This window comes from Xenopus tropicalis, chromosome 2 (assembly GCF_000004195.4).
Source record: "Xenopus tropicalis strain Nigerian chromosome 2, UCB_Xtro_10.0, whole genome shotgun sequence".
Lineage (NCBI taxonomy): Eukaryota > Metazoa > Chordata > Amphibia > Anura > Pipidae > Xenopus > Xenopus tropicalis.
The window spans coordinates 10,121,916-10,141,361 of record NC_030678.2 but is presented as its reverse complement, the minus strand read 5'-3'; the positions used below and the strand labels follow the sequence as shown (position 1 = coordinate 10,141,361).

The 19,446-nt window shown below is 43.6% G+C and overlaps 1 protein-coding gene across 1 annotated transcript in view; it reads right to left on the bottom strand.

The window, feature by feature from the left end:
* Positions 1-93: 93 nt before the first annotated feature.
* The window catches only part of tmprss2.5 (transmembrane serine protease 2 gene 5), a 38,436-nt gene continuing 19,083 nt past the window's right edge, over positions 94-19,446 (bottom strand). The window contains exons 7-15 of the mRNA XM_031896534.1: positions 15,324-15,453; positions 12,247-12,357; positions 11,372-11,415; positions 8,747-8,915; positions 5,995-6,170; positions 5,238-5,333; positions 4,029-4,171; positions 2,268-2,420; positions 94-624 (exon numbers count right to left, since the gene is read on the bottom strand). Coding sequence (XP_031752394.1) covers positions 613-624; positions 2,268-2,420; positions 4,029-4,171; positions 5,238-5,333; positions 5,995-6,170; positions 8,747-8,915; positions 11,372-11,415; positions 12,247-12,357; positions 15,324-15,453 — 1,034 coding nt within the window. The 3' untranslated portion in view covers positions 94-612. The remainder of the gene's footprint in view (positions 625-2,267; positions 2,421-4,028; positions 4,172-5,237; positions 5,334-5,994; positions 6,171-8,746; positions 8,916-11,371; positions 11,416-12,246; positions 12,358-15,323; positions 15,454-19,446) is intronic.

The window sequence follows — 19,446 nt, the reverse complement described above, 5'->3', positions numbered from 1 at the left end:
AAGGTTGAGGCATGCTGGGAGCTGTAGTCCAGCAACATCTGGGTTGTATTCTTAAAGCAATATTGCACAATAAAATTATCCAAAACACGCTTGTTAAGGGTTAAAAGTAAACTTTATTATTCTTAAAAGCATAATTCATGGAAACATTTTGCATCAGTCTGACAGTACAGAACCCACATTGTCCAAAAAACCCCTATACCGGGGCTTGAGTAAGGGAAGGGGGAGCCTTGCAATGTCTATGGAGCATTTCACTTATCAAGGTCATGATATACAGTATCTAGTAGATATACTGTCAGTCTAAAACATCTGGGGGCTGAAGCCAAATGCCCTCTCTGCCCTTGGGTGGGACAGTGCTGAACTGTGGGCCAGCAAGAGGGGTTACTATAATGTGTGAGGGGTTTGGGGCAGATCAGGGAATATCTGGGTGTAGCCATGGGGATTGGGTGTGGCCTAAAATGTCCTTCATTTTGCTTTTCAAAGGCTGGGAGTCGTACACTCTCCATACCCAAGGCTCTTGTACTTCAACAAACTTCATTTCGGTTAAGTAGCAATGGCGATTTTATTCTGTGCCAACACTGGGAATATTAATCCATTGTAATAAATCCTCATTCATCAACTGTAGGTCTGCAAAAGACAGAAATAATTGTTATTATTAGGCAAATGGTATATCAAGTGCATTGGATTTACATTACAGATGTATGGGATCTATTACAGGCAGACCAGCATTTCTGTTTCCCATAGAGCACTATGTAGGCCCAACATTTCTCTATGTCTCAATTGGTTTTCTTAGCAATTAAAAGACAGTACTGAACCAACTTCCAATGTTCCAATGTCATGGCAGATGTAGTATCCTCGGTAACTTGTGTGATGCACCAGTATAAGCACAAATTACCACTTCTGGCACACCAACGCATTCAGCCTCATTCACAGCATCCATTTGGCTAGGAGAACCCCATCAGGTCCAGGAAGGTGGTCTTGAAGGGTTCTATAGTTTCCATTTGGGTAGTTCAAGGACTATTCAGGCTAGTGGGTGCCTTAGAACTCACCGTCAGATGGTAGGAACATGTATGGGGTCTAGTACCTTTAGCACCAATGTGAGATGCATCTATTTGAGATCTTTGCAGATGCACTTACATTCCTAAATGAGCCCATAGTCTTGTATTTTATGGTGAGGAAGATTCATCAAAAATCTCACTTCTAGAATAAAGAACAAAAAGCCGGGCCTTCTTCTTCTGGGCCTGCGTAAGTAAGTGCTGGATTTATAGGGGTGAGTGGTAAGTGGCATGTGGGTACATCATTCAGACACCCTAGTCAGGGAACTCAAAGAACCAATTGAAGAAACATTATTATTCCTGTGGTTCCCATGGCCATTATTGTGGTTTATTTCAGTTGTATTAAATGAACTATTAACCACATCTCATGATCTATCCTCTTCCTTCCTGTGTAAAATGGTGTGATTCTGCCACTAATGCTGGTGTGGTTCTGCACAATGCCACCCTTCCCTTGAAAGTTATTGCTCCTAAATTCAGATCTGTCCATCATGATCACTATAACTATGCCCCACTGTAATTATAGATGCAAGAATATTCACCAATGAGAATTCTACTGACCAAAAACCTCACTAAAAGTGCAAAAGAAAAGACCAATGAAAATGCTGATTCCCAGCACCATATCAGCCATTTTGAAAAAAAAGCATATTTGCCCCCTTAGGGTAGCCTAAATATATTTCTGATATAATTCCTTGACGCTCACTGGTTTTTATCTCACTTGTTACCCAGGCATAATAGCAAGAATAATATGACCCAGGAAAAACTGATTGTGTGAAATTATGAATTTTACACAATTATTTTGGTCAGGGTCTCGGAGGTCTTTAGGGGAAACAAGAGATGCCATGATGGCCCAGGGGAGTGATCCAAACACAAACCACAGGGGTGCTGAACATTATTGATTGATAATTGACTTCGAAAGTGACCGGCATGCTGGGTAAGGGTCTCTACTTCAGTTTGGTAAATAGACAAGAATTTTTTGAATTGGACATGGAACCTGTAATGCAGTCTGTTGGAAACAGCTTGATTGTGAGTTCACTGTTTCCCTATACCCAAGGCTAAACAAAAGGCCTGTACTAAAGCCAAGCCAAATCTGGGGGTACAGTAAGTTCCATACACATTAGCACCCTGGCACAGCAGGGCACAGTCTGGGTTTGGCTACAGATAGTCTGGATTTCCCAGGATTAATAATAACAGTGATGGCGACTCAGTGTTTCTTACCCTCATCTGTAAATATATCCAATCCAAGAACGTTGTCATATTCCCATATACACCAGGTTTATAGGCTCGGGCACAGCCATATCCCCAGCTGGTGTCACCAACAAGCCACCAAGTGGCGTTTGTTTGGGTCACTAAAGGTCCCCCGCTGTCACCCTATAAAATAAAAGCAGATAATGTTAAAACCATTTTAGTTAACAGGAACTATTTGTTTCTCCAAAATGAAGGGTGAAGCTGAAGGGTGGCACAGTACTGCTGTCTTACAGCCCTGGGTGCTGAGTTCTGTTGCAGTCAGCGCTCAGTTTATAAGGGGATTGTAAGTTCTCCCCTCTGTGCATGGGTTTCCTCCCACATTTTGGACTTATATAGGTAGGTTAACTTTCCCTTGCTGAAACTGACCATAGTGTGTGGCTTTGTTTCCTGTATGTATCAGTGCCTTTACCACTGGTAGAAATGGAAAGATCTAAACCTGAAGCCGTTTACCTTCGGTTCTGCAGTGACACTGCCTGGTAAAGCAGAGTTATATCTGTTGTTTGAGGATAACGTGTTCCTTACTCAGTAAATATACAGAGACTTGCTGACAGTGTGCTACCTACCATTGGCAGGGTTGCTATTAGGTACCAGTGGGCCCAGGGCAAAGATCTCATTGGTGGGCCCCTACAACTGCTCCAATAAATTTCTAATAGGACTTCAAGCTAGGGTTGCCACCTCTCCTGTGCAGAAACTCCGGGCAGGGTGATGTCACAGGGACAGCCACTGACATTATGGGGGTGACAGGGTGTGATGTCACTGGGCAGGGCAGTGATGTCACAGGGGCAGGGATATGATGCCGCAATTGGCCAATCACTGTGTCAAACCTGAAAAATCGTGCTCAGTTTTCCAAATTGGGAAAACCGGGCAGCCAGTTTTGACCTGCCCAGCCCTACCCAAAACCGGGCTGTCCGGGTCAAAACTGGACGAGTGGGGCCCTACTTCAAGCAGAGGAACCTGAATACAATAAGGAAGGAAATACCAAAAAAGTCTGTGCCAAACAGCTTTGTATGTGGCAAACAATAGATGTTGCACACCCCCCCCCCCCCCCCGCCTCTGTTCAAGCTTGGTTTCTCTGTTTTCACATATAATATATATTTTCACATAATATATATTATTAAATGGATTTTTCATAAGCACCGCATCCCTGTTTGCTTTAAACCCAACTGGTTCCCCTGAAAGACCCAATCCCAAAGCATAAGCAGAGTAACACGGTGTGTATGCAGAGCAGTGAGTGGGACTTATATGTGGGGGAAACCAAACAGTTACACCAGTGTAGGGCACAGCACAGCCAGCTCTTCAGCTCAGGAATCGTCCTCTGGACTACAGCTCCCAGCATGCCTCAACCTTCATTATATGTTACATTATTCTGGGGTTTGTAGTCCAACAACAACTGAGTAATGTTTGGTACTGTACTTTTAAATCCTGATCTAAGCAATGTATTAAAGGTAAACTATACCCCTGAATAATGCAGTCTCTATTAAAATATATTGCATAAACAGCTCATATGTAAAACCCTGCTTCATCTAAATAAACCATTTTCATAAAAAATATACTTTTTTAGTAGTATGAGCCATTGGGTAATCCTAAATAGGAAACTGCCATTTTAAGTACTAAGGGCCGCCCCCTGGGATCATAGGATTCACTGTGCACACAACAGGGGAGTGAAGGCCCACCCGGGGGGCAGCCACACCCCCAAGGAACCCCTGCCACGGCCCCCACACAAGGGCTTACCTGGCATGTATCTACTCCCCCACTAAGATAGCCAGCACATATCATAGAAGCTGTAATTTGCCCATTGTACGCATAAGTTTTATTGCACACATTTGAGTCAATCAGTGGAACTGCAGCATACCGCAGATATGTAGAAGCGCTACCTGGAATTAAAAAGGAAAAAAGAAACCAGCAGTTACTATGAATTAGAAATAGAGTGTAAATCCATGGGAAGTGAGAAAAAAGAGACTTATTATGCATTAAAGCGATACTGACACATTCCTATGAAAATCCATGGGAACGTGTGAGTATTAGTAATGAGCTGTGGCAGTAAAATGTTTGGGGCGAGAAGTCCCCCAAAGCTGCCCCCAGCCCAGTGATACTTACCGAGCCGAACACTCCGACATGACTTATAGGGCACCAATCAGTAGAAAACTGTTTACCCCACCGGAAGTATGGTTAATAGAGCCCACACTCTGGATGGGGGAAACAATACCATTTTGTTTCCAAAAATACTCCTAATGGGCACTGTGCCCCCAGCAACAGGAGGGAGCTCCCAGTGGGGCGGCCATGTTGTGGCACTAACATGCAAATGGTACTTAGTGCCCCAGTTTGCTCATTATGTGCATGTGAGATCCCCAGCTCTACGGGGGGCATATTAATGTAGCTGTTGCATGTTAGTGCCACAACATGGCCGCCCACACTGGGAGCTCCCTCCTGTTGCTGGGGGCACAGTGCCAATTAGGAACATTTTTTACACAGTGTGGGCTATATTCACCCATGCCTCTAATAGGGTAAAAATTTTACACCGATAGGTGCCCTTTAAAGTTGTTTTTTTTTTGCAGGGATTTTTTTTCCACAGTGTTGCGGTGTTAAGGTTGGGTTTACAACCCCTTTAAGGCTTCTATCTATCTATCTATCTATCTATCTATCTATCTATCTATCTATCTATCTATCTACCTATCATCTATTTATCTATCAGCTGTCTGTCTGTCTATAATCTGTCTGTCTATCTATCTATCTATCTATCTATCTATCATCTATCTATCTATCTATCTATCTATCCATCTATCTATCATCTATTAATCTATCAGCTGTCTGTCTGTCTATGTCTATAATCTATCTATCTATCTATCTATCTATCTATCTATCTATCTATCTACCTATCTATCTATCTATCTATCTATCTATCTATCTGTCTATCTAATGATAATCAGGGATTTTTATTACCTCCTTCATAGGTCGATCCCCAACCAGATATCCAATTTGTAGTTCCAGCCTCCCAGAACATTCCAGAGTTGGGTAAGCACACCGGCTGAATGCTATCTGGAAAAACAATAACATAATAGATACAAATTATTTTATTTTTTTCTATTATGAAATATCAGCATTTCCTATGCAGAGCCACAGTAGGTGCCACAGGTACAATGCAGCAATACAGGCCTTTGTGGCACAGAGCTGCTCCCCCCCCCGAGCCACCCAATGCACCTTTTACCTTCGCAGAGATGGCATCTATCCCCATGTCACTCTGGAGATAATGAGCCACTGCAATTATTTTTGAGACTTTAAGGTTTTTTTACTGAGACCCTGGGCAGTGCAAGAGAGCTAATCTGCATGTTAGTGCCACAATATGGCCGCCCCCACTGGGATCTCCTTCCTGTTGCTGGGGGCACAGTGCCCGTTAGGAGTATTTTTTGCACAAAATGGTATTGTTTCCCCCATACAGAGTGTGGGCTCTGTTAATCCTCACTTCCAGTGGGGTAAGCTATTTCCCCCGATAGGAGCACTTTAAAATGTGGAAATTGTTTGCCCATCTCCTCTGGGAAACCGCTGTTGTTAAGGGGTTTATGTCAATACCATATTGGATGTAGGAATCCCCTCTCACCCACATTATGTTGCTCTGAACTGAGCTGCAAACATTTAATTCTCTGATTGGCTACAGATTCTTGGTTCTTGCCCCAACACTACAAGGCAGAAGAATACTTACAGCCAAATGTTAACTCATTGCTTAGTTCCATTAGGGCGATATCATTATCATTAGTGGAAGAATTATAACCAGGGTGCGCAATTATTCTTTCCACGGAATATCCACTGGGATCATAGTAACTTGGCAGGGTCAGTGTCCCAGCGAACACCTTCCATCCAGGAGCACTTGAGTAAGACCTATCAGGAAACAGTGTGATGTTCAGAATTTAGTTTCAAAATATATAAATACAGGTATAGGACCCATTATCCAGAATGCTTGGGACCGAGGGTATTCCAGATAAGGGGTCTTTCCGTAATTTGGATCTCAATACCTTAAGTCTACTAAAAAATCAATAAAACATTAATTAAACCTAATAGGATTGTTTTGCATCCAATAAGGATTATTTTTATCTTAGTTGGGATCAAGTACAGGTACTGTTTTATTATTACAGAGAAAAGGGAATCATTTAACCATTAAATAAACCCAATAGGGCTGTTCTGCCCCCAATAAGGGGTAATTATATCTTAGTTGGGATCATGTACAGGTACTGTTTTATTATTACAGAGAAAAGGGAATCATTTAACCATTAAATAAACCCAATAGGGCTGTTCTGCCCCCAATAAGGGGTAATTATATCTTAGTTGGGATCAAGTACAGGTACTGTTTTATTATTACAGAGAAAAGGGAATCATTTAACCATTAAATAAACCCAATGGGGCTGTTCTGCCCCCAATAAGGGGTAATTATATCTTAGTTGGGATCAAGTACAGGTACTGTTTTATTATTACAGAGAATTAGGAATCATTTAACCATTAAATAAACCCAATGGGGCTGTTCTGCCCCCAACAAGGGGTAATTATATCTTAGTTGGGATCAAGTACAGGTACTATTTTATTATTACAGAGAAAAGGGAATCATTTAACCATTAAATAAACCCAATAGGGCTGTTCTGCCCCCAATAAGGGGTAATTATATCTTAGTTGGGATCAAGTACAGGTACTGTTTTATTTCTACATAAAAAAGGAAATCAGTTTTAAAATTCTGAATTATTTGATTAAAATGGAGTCTATGGGAGACGGGCTTTCCATAATTTGGAGCTTTCTGGATAATGGGTTTCTGGATAAGGGGTCCAATACCGGTACAAATTTTCATGTAAATTTTAAAATAAACGAAATATTAAGCTTGATATCCACTAGCAGGGAAGCATTCAGGTAACACTGAGTAAATGGGTCTGACAGAAACACACCAATAGTTTGAACTGCAAAAATGTGATTTATTTAGGTCACATACATACAAATAAACAAAGGGCAGCGTGTCGGGCCCCTCCGGGCTTGATAAAAGGCTCAAAATGTTGCCCTTTGTTTTTTCGTATGTATATTAAATAAATAAATCACGTTTTAGATGCAATTCAAACTATTGGTGTGCTTCTGGATTTTTCTACATTGATGTATTGACCCCATGCAAAGAAGAGGTTGGGCTCTCCATTATCATGCATTGAAGATGGCACTGGGTGCTATTTGTTTTAGGAAAATGTGATGGTGCTGGTGAACAGAAGCAGTATATGTAATAGAAATGGTGTGGTTTGGGTGGGGGAGATGTGCCCAACTTGGTAGGAAAATGTAGGGTTTACATGTCCTTCAACCCCTTTATCCCACTGCTATAATATAATGTAGCAGTCCAGATTTATAGCCCAGTTACACTCTACACCCAGCCAGGTGTCAGTATATCATAATCTCTGTACATGCTATTAACTTTTGCCCATTTTTACCTGTCAGGGCCCATGCAGGGTCCATATATGTTTGATTGGAGACAATGTAAAAATCAAATTGGGAGCTAATCACTAGAGATGTAGCGAACTGTTCGCCGGCGAACTAATTCGCGTGAACATCGGGTGTTCGCAAGTTCGCGAACTTTTCGCGATGTTCACAATTTGGGTTCGCCTTAGGCGTTTTTTCGCTGCGTTTTTTCTCAGCCTAAAAACGCCACACAAGCCACACATGGCATTTTTCAGCCTAGTACTGGTGACGTAAGCAAATCCCATTTCCATGGTGCTAATAGTGCGAAATAGCAAAAAACGCCACGTATTTCCGCTAGGTCTGCCAGCTGCCTTTGCGTATACATAGGAATAGCTTGCGTTTTCTCACAATGCTGTGTCAACAAAGTATATTTCAGAGAAATTTTTGCTTGATCCCCCTCCTGCATGTCACTGTCCAGGTCGTGGCACCCTTTAAACAACTTTAAAATCAGTTTTCTGGCCAGAAATGGCTTTTCTAGGTTTTAAAGTTTGCCTTCTCATTGAAGTCTATGGGGTTCGCAAAGTTCGCGAACTTTCGCACTTTGTCATAAGTTCGCGAACGGGTTCGAAACTTTTTTTTTGAGGTTCGCTACATCTCTACTAATCACAGTTCAATTAACTTTTTAATCATGTTTGTGCTTGTTTTCACTTTATTGCCTTTGGCAAATGTGCTATGTATTTTTTGAAACATTTTCTTTTTTCACATTTTTGCACACAAAATACAACATTTGTACCATAGTAAAGAAATAAAATCTAGGTGAAAATAAAGAAAAGTACAAGGTAAATTATTATAAATTATTAAACAGAGCCTTGCAAGATCCCAACTTCTATTACCGACAGAGATCAGCCCTCCTTATGCACCTAATCCCGCCTACTTTAGCTGCAAAGTGTTTCCATTGGGCAGTAGATACCCATAGTCTTCCCATTTTATGAATGGTAGGAAACCACAATCCAAGTGTTTGAGATGCATAAACGTACCCATATACACAGTGAGCTGCCGTCACTATCCACCTGGGAGAAATGATGGACCCACCACATAAAACTCTTGCCATGTACTGTAGACTGACTTGCCACGGCCAGTTTCCCAAGTTGGCATAAGTTCCTCCTACTATTCGGCTGGTTACACTGTTGTTAGATACACCACAGCCTGTAGAAAATAGAATTAAACCACATCAGAATGAAGGTATATAACAGAAGGGTACAGGGCTCTCAGTCTTTTAAGAACTATCCAGTTAAACAAAGACACAGTTTCAGATCTGAGACAGGAAAATAATTAATCTAGAGGAATGCACACTCATAAAAAAAATCTAAATATTTATTTTTCGCCGTATAAGACGCAATTTTTCTTCCCCAAAACTTGGGGGGAAAAGTTGATGCGTCTTATACGACAAATATACGGTACAAATATACGCACACACACCCCTTTGGATGGAGGTGAGCACGGGCGTGCATGGACACGCGTCCGTTCAATCGCGCATACCTCCCCCGTACCTCTCTCCACCTCTGTCCGTCCTGCCGACACTTGAGCTGAAGATGTAACACGCACGCACTCACCTCCGTCCAAAGGGGGGGCGGGGTGCGTGTGGCCAATCACAAGTTGCTAAGTACAACCCAGTCGCGCTGCATTTTGGGATATGTAGTTCTAAGGAGGCGATTGGGGCACAGATGGGCTTGTCATGAGTTGCAGTCTCCGGCTGTTCTTAAGGCAGTGGGGGGCAAGGGGAAGCAGGATGGGACCAGCAAGGGGCAAGTCATTGGTGAGTAGGAGTGGAAGTGTGGTGGCCATTGTAACTGTGTAATAAGAGTGTAAGCTCTTCGGGACAAGCCATTAGTTTAGTACAAGTAACCCCTTCCCCTGATCTACCTACCAGCACCTATGCACCAAGCAAGTCCACTGCCTTTTGCAGTATTTGGTTCAGAATCTTTTTTTTTTCCAGATTTTCCTCCTTTAAAATTGGGTGCGTCTTATATGGCGAAAAATACGGTACATCACAAAATTATAACATAAATTAGCCCTACGCATTTCAACCACCATGTGGTCTTCATCAGGGGAATAAAAAATAAGGCAGATTGTGTAATTCAGCTGATGAAGACCACATGGTGGTTGAAACGCGTTGGGATAATTTATGGATTAATTTTGTGATCTAATATATATTTTGATTTTTTTTATGAGTGTGCATTCCTCTAGATGAATTATTGTTCTGTATTGAGGGGACTCTTTATGGGTGCCCCCCCCCCCCCCCATAGAATAGCACCTCACCCTTATCTGAGGGTGCGCTATCCACTTCTTTGTTGTGTTGTGAGACAGGAGGTCCCAGAAAGGATAAATATAAAAGAAGCCCCAGACTAAAGAGAATCAGTTAGTCAGGTATCTGAGATATAATCTAATACCTCATCCTAGAAATATGAATACAGGTATTGGATCCATTATCCAGAAATCTGTTATCCAGGAAGCTTTGACTTGTGTGAAAGCCATCTTCCATAGACTCCATTATAAGCAAATGATTCTTATTTTTAAAAATGATTTCCTTTTTCTCTGTAATAATAAAACAGTACCTGTACTTGATCCCAACTAAGATATAATTACCCCTTATTGGGGCAGAACAGCCCTATTGGGTTTATTTCATGGTTAAATGATTCCCTTTTCTCTGTAATAATAAAACAGTACCTGTACTTGATCCCAACTAAGATATAATTACCCCTTATTGGGGGCAGAACAGCCCTATTGGGTTTATTTCATGGTTAAATGATTCCCTTTTCTCTGTAATAATAAAACAGTACCTGTACTTGATCCCAACTAAGATATAATTACCCCTTATTGGGAGCAGAACAGCCCTATTGGGTTTATTTCATGGTTAAATGATTCCCTTTTCTCTGTAATAATAAAACAGTACCTGTACTTGATCCCAACTAAGATATAATTACCCCTTATTGGGGCAGAACAGCCCTATTGGGTTTATTTAATGGTTAAATGATTCCCTTTTCTCTGTAATAATAAAACAGTACCTGTACTTGATCCCAACTAAGATATAATTACCCCTTATTGGGGCAGAACAGCCCTATTGGGTTTATTTAATGGTTAAATGATTCCCTTTTCTCTGTAATAATAAAACAGTACCTGTACTTGATCCCAACTAAGATATAATTACCCCTTATTGGGGGCAGAACAGCCCTATTGGGTTTATTTAATGGTTAAATGATTCCCTTTTCTCTGTAATAATAAAACAGTATCTGTACTTGATCCCAACTAAGATATAATTACCCCTTATTGGGGCAGAACAATCCAATTGGGTTTAGTTAATGGTTGTTGATTTTTTTGTAGTCAAATTATGGAAAGACCCCTTATCTGGAAACCCCAGGCCACCAGCTTTCTGGATAACAGTTCCTATATCTTTATTATGATTAAGTTTAAGCCTTACAGTCAATGTGCTTTTTTGGTTGCTATGGTTAGTAACATAGAGTTATAGAACAGAATTTTCATGCCAGAAAGATACAAAACAGGAACGTTAATAATTTGCAAACCACAAGAAAAAAACACACAAAGGCCAGAAGAAAAGCTGCTTAGAAAACATCCATCTATGATGGTCATATTATAATACTTACTGATACAATGTAAGGAGACCACATTTCCCGATAAACAAAAAGAACTGTAAATAAATATAGACTTTTGTTATTATCTACCTCTCTCTATTTTGTGCAGGTTATTACAGTACTGCCTTATTAGGGGGTATCGGGGTATAAGGTTATTAGGGGGTATAGTTTATAATAGGAACAAGTTTCCTCAAGGTCTAGTAACCCAAGGCGACCAATCAGATTTTTGCATTCAAACAGCTGGCCAGGAAATATTACTAACTGCAAGGGGTTATTAGCACTGGCACAAACTTTGTGCCTCTTGTTACTATCACTGGGCACATGCAGGTTCATTAGCCAGACAGATCTTCAGTGGAAATATTGTGCTTTATTTTTATCAAATGCAGAAAAAATTGTATTTGCAACAGTGCAATACAGACTTTTACCAGCAGGGGGTCAACAGTAACCCTGCAAGAACACTCCTGAAGCTCTAAAACTGCCTCTTACAAAGGCTTAACACAGACTCACAAAAGAAACCAGTCTGCAGCATTTATAGCCTCCAAACTGCTCTATGCTGCCCCCAGGTGGTCAGCATCTACTCTATAGATATTCATTCAGAGAGGCTGCCCACCCCTTTAGGAAGTGGCTTCTCTGAGAGCTCCAGGTAAGGGCTTTAATAAACTTTACTTTATACAAGCAATTGCAATGTTCTGTATATTTTATGCACAAACTTATATATACACTTGTAGCAAACATAGCTTTCTATAAGCAGTTGTTTCAGCACCATTTAAAACATACATCCAGCACAGCTGAGCCACATGCTTCAAACAAAGTAGGCCTCCATCACAGGTACATTATCCACAGAGATGAGGAATAAAATATAAGATGGGACACTATAACAGCCATACCTGTTTTGAACACTTGTATAGAATCTGTTTGTCCAGTTTCCATTGTATAACTTGAAATACCCAACAGGGGAATATGGGGACATCAAAGTGTTATATCTGTTATAGCTGCTCCTGAAGAAGAAACCAAGCACAGTTGTGTAATTTAATGAAACAGTGGTCCATATATTAGAAGATAAGAGAATTAATGTACAGGTATGGGATCCCTTATCTGAAAACCCGTTATTAAGAAAGCTCAGAAAGCCCATCTCCCATAGACTCCATTTTAATCAATTCACATTTTTAAAATAAATTCCTTTTTCTCTGTAATAATAAAACAGTACCTGTACTTGATCCCAACTAAGATATAATTACCCCTTATTGGGGCAGAACAGCCCTATTGGGTTTATTTAATGGTTAAATGATTCCCTTTTCTCTGTAATAATAAAACAGTACCTGTACTTGATCCCAACTAAGATATAATTACCCCTTATTGGGGGCAGAACAGCCCTATTGGGTTTATTTAATGGTTAAATGATTCCCTTTTCTCTGTAATAATAAAACAGTACCTGTACTTGATCCCAACTAAGATATAATTACCCCTTATTGGGGGCAGAACAGCCCTATATAAACAGACTTTATATGCTACTCATGGAAGGCTTTCTAATCATGCATAAGAGCTTGGGCACTGATATTTGGAAACAGAATGTTAAAATGTTGGTTTGATTCTGATGAAAATTACTTTCCATCATTTTATTTCTTACATTTACTATTTACAGGACAAACTAATCATCCTCTCCCTACCACCTTTTTTTTAACACTCAAAAAATGGTGTCTGGACATGTTGAGACAAAATGTGAAAACTTGCTGACTGCATCAGTATTTGCCCAATGCTTTTACATTCCCTATCTGATCCCCCATGTTCCCCTATGAGGGGGCAGCCATATTTGTGCTGCACTCAGGGTCGGACTGGGGGGTGCAGGGCCCACCGGGGCTCCCGCCCCAGGGGCCCTGCAGGTGCCCCAGCCGCGTCCCCTAACCCCCCCCAGGGGCCACCCTAACCCCCCCGCAGGGCCCCCGCCTGACGTCCTCCCTGAGCGTGTATAAATTGAATGCGTCGGGGAGGAACTGTCAGTAGGGGGAGCGCCGGCGAAGGTCGGACTGGGCCGGGGCCCACCGGGATTTTTCCCGGTGTCCCGGCGGCCCAGTCCGACCCTGGCTGCACTAGTCCATTAGCATTAGAAGCTGTAACTGACAGGTTGATAAGAGACAGTCAGGTTGGCAAAACAGTCAGGTTTAGGAACTCCAAGTAACAATTACTTACATAACCAGCCCTAACAGCGAAAAACTATCAATATGACCTATAGGGAACTTTTAATGTATAATAATATTTTGAAGAGTAATTTTTTAGTGTCAGTATCACTTTAAGCCAGTGATCCCCAACCAGTAGCTCGGGGGGAACATGTTGCTCCCAAACCCCTTTGATGTTGCTCTCAGTGCCCCCAAACCAGGGAGTTATTTTTGAATTCCTGACTTGGGGGCAAGTTTTGGTTGAATAAAAACAAGATTTACTACCAAATAAAGCCCCTGTAAGCTGATAGGGTGCATAGAGGCCCCTAATAGCCAATCACAGCCCTTATTTGGCTCCTCCATGAACTTTTATGGTGCTTGTGTTGCTCCCCAAGTTTTTATATATTTGACTGTGGCTCACGAGTAAGAAAGGTTGGGGATCCCTCCTTTAAGCTATACTTGAGCTCTCCTCTAGATGGCACCAACCACTAAAGTTGGCCTGTAGGGGGAAAGTCCTTTTTAGGAGCATATAAAAGGGAGCGCATCAGCCAGACACTTACTTATTTGGCCTGGTAACATCTACATACAGAATCAGACCAGGAGGGAAGCCGTGCCTTGCTATGTTAGACAGAGAGAGAAGGGGATTACTAACAGCTCACTTTGGGAGTGAGAAGGTAGGGTAGATTGTGAGGGCAGCCTGAGTTCCAATGAGGAGTCAGGTGTAGGATAAAGGAGAACCTATGGGAGTTGTAGAGAGGCAAGATGTACAGGGGCCCTAGAGGCTTCAGTGAGGAACCCTGTGAGAAGTGAGAGAAGTGAGAGAGAGTTTGAAACACGGTGAGCGTTGTGAAGAAAAAAAGAATCTTCCACGTTGAGCAACTGTTATATTTCTGGTCAATTGGCATCAGTCTGCCCCTGTATCGCCTGTGAGACGCCTGCAGTAAAGTCTGCTAAATGCATTTATTGTCATGCCTACTTCTCATAGTAAAGCCCTACATTGGTCCCAAGCTGGGAGTTCTCCAGTCACAGGTACCAACTTTACCCACATACTCAATGCTGAATTGGTGCCAAATTTGAGAATGTGTTAGAGCTGTCAACTGGGTTGCAACCACATCTTTGGTTTGCTTAAATGATAAGGATATGATAAGGATATTAGCAGTCACTGAGGGGTTCTGTGCCCATATAAAGGCACAAGGCTGCAGGCTGAGTTATACAGGGAACTCTGAGTATCACTCATGTATTATAAGGGATAATGTACCCCCTACTGTAAATGATAAGGATATTAGCAGTCACTGAGGGGTTCTGTGCCCATATAAAGGCACAAGGCTGCAGGCTGAGTTATACAGGGAACTCTGAGTATCACTCATGTATTATAAGGGATAATGTACCCCCTACTGTAAATGATAAGGATATTAGCAGTCACTGAGGGGTTCTGTGCCCATATAAAGGCACAAGGCTGCAGGCTGAGTTATACAGGGAACTCTGAGTATCACTCATGTATTATAAGGGGTACTGTACCCCCTACTGTAAATGATAAGGATATTAGCAGTCACTGAGGGGTTCTGTGCCCATATAAAGGCACAAGGCTGCAGGCTGAGTTATACAGGGAACTCTGAGTATCACTCATGTATTATAAGGGATAATGTACCCCCTACTGTATATGATAAGGATATTCAACAGTTGGTGCAGCTATGCAACTATGCAGAAGTACAAGGAGTATGTTTAAATACAGGTACCATTAACAAACGGCATCAGCATGTTCAACATTTTTATTCATTTCAGAATCACAGCTGTATTTGTAATATATTTACCCATTGAATCCAAAGTCCTGGCAGGCAAACCTCCCATAGGTATCATTCCAGTTATCAGCGCACACAGGCAGCCATGCTGACTTTAATGTAGAATAGACCTGCAGTTGGGAGTCTGCTCCATATAATCGCACTGGGGGAGAAAAAAAGGTTTGTTTCATACAGAATGTCCTGTAACTAACAAACTGCACTGAAACCACATGTTGTTCCAAGTCTCATTTCTTGTTGGCTCCAGTTAGCAGATCTGTGTATATAGGTGTGTGGGGCTCAGCTGGGAAGACATTAGCATTAGACTCTATGGTACCATCTGGAATTAAATCAAAGGAAAAGCAGAGCCTAACTGTCTTTTAAGAATTGTAATATTCAATAGAGCTGTGTAATTGAGACCTGGTCCCATTTTTCCCTTTTATAATTTTTTTTTTTTAATTATTTGATTGATTTTTTAAAAATATTTATGGCATTTTTTTTTTTACATTTTATAATTATTATTCATGTAGACGATCCACATATACACCTGCCCATTACTCACCACAGGAGGTCTCATCTTCCCCATTAGGGCACTGGGACACCCCATCACACCATTGGGAAGACAGGACACAACTTACTGATGAGCCGCATCTCTTTTCACAAAATGGCGTTGTAACTATATGTAGGGTTCCCCAAAATTTGTGTCCCCTAGGATGGTTGCCCCCAGGATAGACCCCAAGGGAGGGTAACACTTTAGTAGTGGGACACCTTGGGTGGTTTGGCACTATAAGGGTTAACAGGGATTTAGCTTCCCTGCAGTTCAATAGTTAGGCCACAGGGTGCACACAGTATATAAGGCTGTGCAGCCATGTGCCTGCAGGTCTTTCAGCCTGGGACCCCTCTTGGATAAGAGGTATACCACAGGTTAGCATTAGACAGTTAGAGAATTGTTATAGACCACTCTAGGAGTGGGAGACAGGTTATCTAGTTGGGCAGCGTGGCCCCAACAGGAGGTGTAATGGATTAAGATCCACCAGCACTCATAGCTGGAGTCAGGGTATAAAGTGCTAAGTATAGGAGATTTGCCTAATCCAGGGGTATCTAAGTGGAAGTACCGGGGTGAGGTCTGCTGAGGGGGTGTCCGCTTGGCGGGAGTACCGGGAAGTGCCCTAGAGAGGGGCTTCTGGCGAGAAGTACCGGAGGGAACCCCTAAAGGGAATCATCTGGCGTGTAGTACTGCTAATATCTCGTGGAGAGAGGGTCTCTTAAGGAAGAGGGAGTACACCCTGACTGCCTCATTGCTCCTGTATGCAATCTGCCTGTCTAACACATCTGTACAATAAATAAGTTCCACTGGTTAAGCATCAATCCAGTTTCCTGTCTCTGCATATCTGGAGGATCCATCTGCCTGGTAAGCAACTACCCCAGGGAGGGGGCAAGGTGCCAGGAGTGTTGGGAGTCCTCACACTGTAGTACAGTATCAAGGTCCCAGGAGGGGAGATATAGTTCATTCTATCCCTATTCTGGGTGGAGGCACGCCAAAGTACAAAGTAATAGCTGTTCCCCAAAAGTAAGCGGGGCTCAGGACTCCTGGAAGCGCCAAGTATAGTGACATATCAGCAGGTAGTGCCACAACTGTTTGTAAAGTGGGCTACAATTGGAGGCACTGCTGAGATCTACGAAACAGCAGAAAAAGAACAGCAAGTACAGTGCAGAAAGGCCATAACAAAGTTTTGGGCCTAGTGTGAATCTGGAAGCCTGACCTCCGAGTGGGTTAAATTTTGGGCACCCTGAATCTGTATCCAGTGAGGGATAATTGGCGCCAAAAGAGCAGAGGAGTTGCTCTGGGCCAATCAGACTTCAGGCCTGTGGCGCCAAACAGACCCGGGGAATTCCGTGGGAGGCCCCGTGAGGGGGAGGAGGCAGAACGTTCCTGATTGTGGGGGCCGCCCCTTAGAGCGTTAGCCAACCGTGTGGCTGGAAAAGTGCGCCAAAGTGAGTGGGCGCAGCTGGGCCGGTGACGTCACCGCGGCCATTTTGGAACTTTGCCAGAGCGTGTGTGTCTGAGCTGGGAGAAGGAGCTATCTGCGCACGCAACGACAAGCATTGGGATGCCTAACCTTAGCAAGCCACTGCCACCTGGGCGGGGACCCTCACCTCCTGCTAGGATGCCCGGACGGGGAGCCGTGCGGATGGAGGACACCGGCCGCAGATTCATCTGGTCGGGCAGCTTTGCGGAGATGCGAGTAAACGACTCACTCCACTGGATGGTACCGCTGTGTGGCGGGTGCGAGACCGAGTCGTTTGGATCTTTAAAACATCCGGAGTCTAGCTGCCCCACCTGCGACCGACCCTACTGGTGCGGACCACTCGGAGTGGGCCCCCGAGGGGCTCAAATACTCGAAGTGGCGGACGTCACCGATGCCTGTGAGGGGCTTATCCTCAGTGAGGAGGAAGAACCGGAGGAGCGGGAAGAAGTGCCTGAAGTTCCAGCCCTGGAGGGGGACCCTTCAGGAAGGGAAGTAGAACCGGATGGGGCCTGCGCTCCCGCCTATACAGCCTCTTGTACTTCTCTGGCGGTGGAAGCTGCGGCCGAAGAGGTGAGTGCTGAGGGGGCCCAAAGTGATACCCACCCTGCCCCTGACCCACCTATAGAGGGGGATGCTAAGCGGGCTACGCTACCCAGATCCCGCAGGCGCAAGGGAGGGCCCAAGAGGGGCGCTTATCAAGGGCTGAGAGACCAAGCCTGGTCAGAGGCCATGGGGCCCCCATCACCAGCGCCGTCCGAATCAGGGCTGGATGAGGTCCTGGCTCCCCCTTCCTACCTGCAAGCTTTAAGAGCTGATCCGGCACCACCTCCCTATGGTCCGGAAAGGCCCCGCTCACAGAGTGAGTATACCACTGGGGCAGAGGATTCTGGAGATGAAGCTGGGGACAGTGTGAGAGCAGTGTTGGGTTCCCCCACTAGTTTTCTGGCCCCCCCTAGGGTTAGCCCAGAGGAAGAAAAATATTTCTGGGTTTTGCCTGGCCAGGCAGACCCCACTGTGTTCCGCTCAGTATCCAGGATACAGAGGGTGCTGAACTTTAAAGTACATATGATGTGGGGGTACTTCTTACCGTACGCACCCCTGTGGGTTTATGATAAGCTGGAACATATGATGGAGGAGTGGGTGGTGGATGAAATACAGCGGAAAGAAAAAATGCCACCCAATATCTTGAAAACCCCTGACCGTGCCAAGAGAGTACAGGCATGGAAGCATGTGCGTTCCAGGGAAAAGGAATGGTGGTGGGGCCGTACAGTGCTAAAGCATGCTGTCCAGAGCTGTGGAAAGAACAACCCTACACCACGTTTCTTTAGTATTGAGTATGTCATGCCAGAAGGTGGAAAGGTGGAGAAGCCCCATCCTAGGTATTACATCCCATATGCAGATGTGAAGAGCAGATTCACTTACCTCGTGTGAGGTGGATGCTCCAGAGGAGTCAAGTTCATCTTGCTGTTTATTCAGTGGAGGCCTGGACTGCCTGCCACTTCTCCCAAAAAGGGGAGCAGTTCTTCAGTTGAAGGGGGAAAAATCCCCTCCCAGGTTATTGCCCAGGACGGGCTCAGCAGCTGCCGGCTGGAGCTGCCACTTGGTTGAGAATCCCCACCCGTTGGTGGAAGACCCCAGGAGGTGCCGAGCACCAGGGGGTAAGGACTCCCTCAAGGAGGAGGAGGGAGTAGTAAAGGAGCAGTTTAATAAAAATTTCTTTTGTTTTTTTGAGAGATGATTGTCCTGTGCATTTCTGAGTATGTGTGAAATTTCTTTCAGGAAAAAGGACTTTGGGACTTATACCAAGACTTTGGGGGTGGTGGGAAAGGTAAAATTGTATTTACTGTTTCCTCCCCTAGTGATACAGGTTTCTGCGCAGACACCGCGAGGGACCGTGGAAGAAGTATTTGGTATAAGAAATGCAATGGTAAAAATGTATATGTTTGGTTAAAGGTATGTCAGCCGGGAGGTGACATTTTTCTTGTGGGGGGAGAATGTAGGGTTCCCCAAAATTTGGGTCCCCTAGGATGGTTGCCCCCAGGATAGACCCCAAGGGAGGGTAACACTTTAGTAGTGGGACACCTTGGGTGGTTTGGCACTATAAGGGTTAACAGGGATTTAGCTTCCCT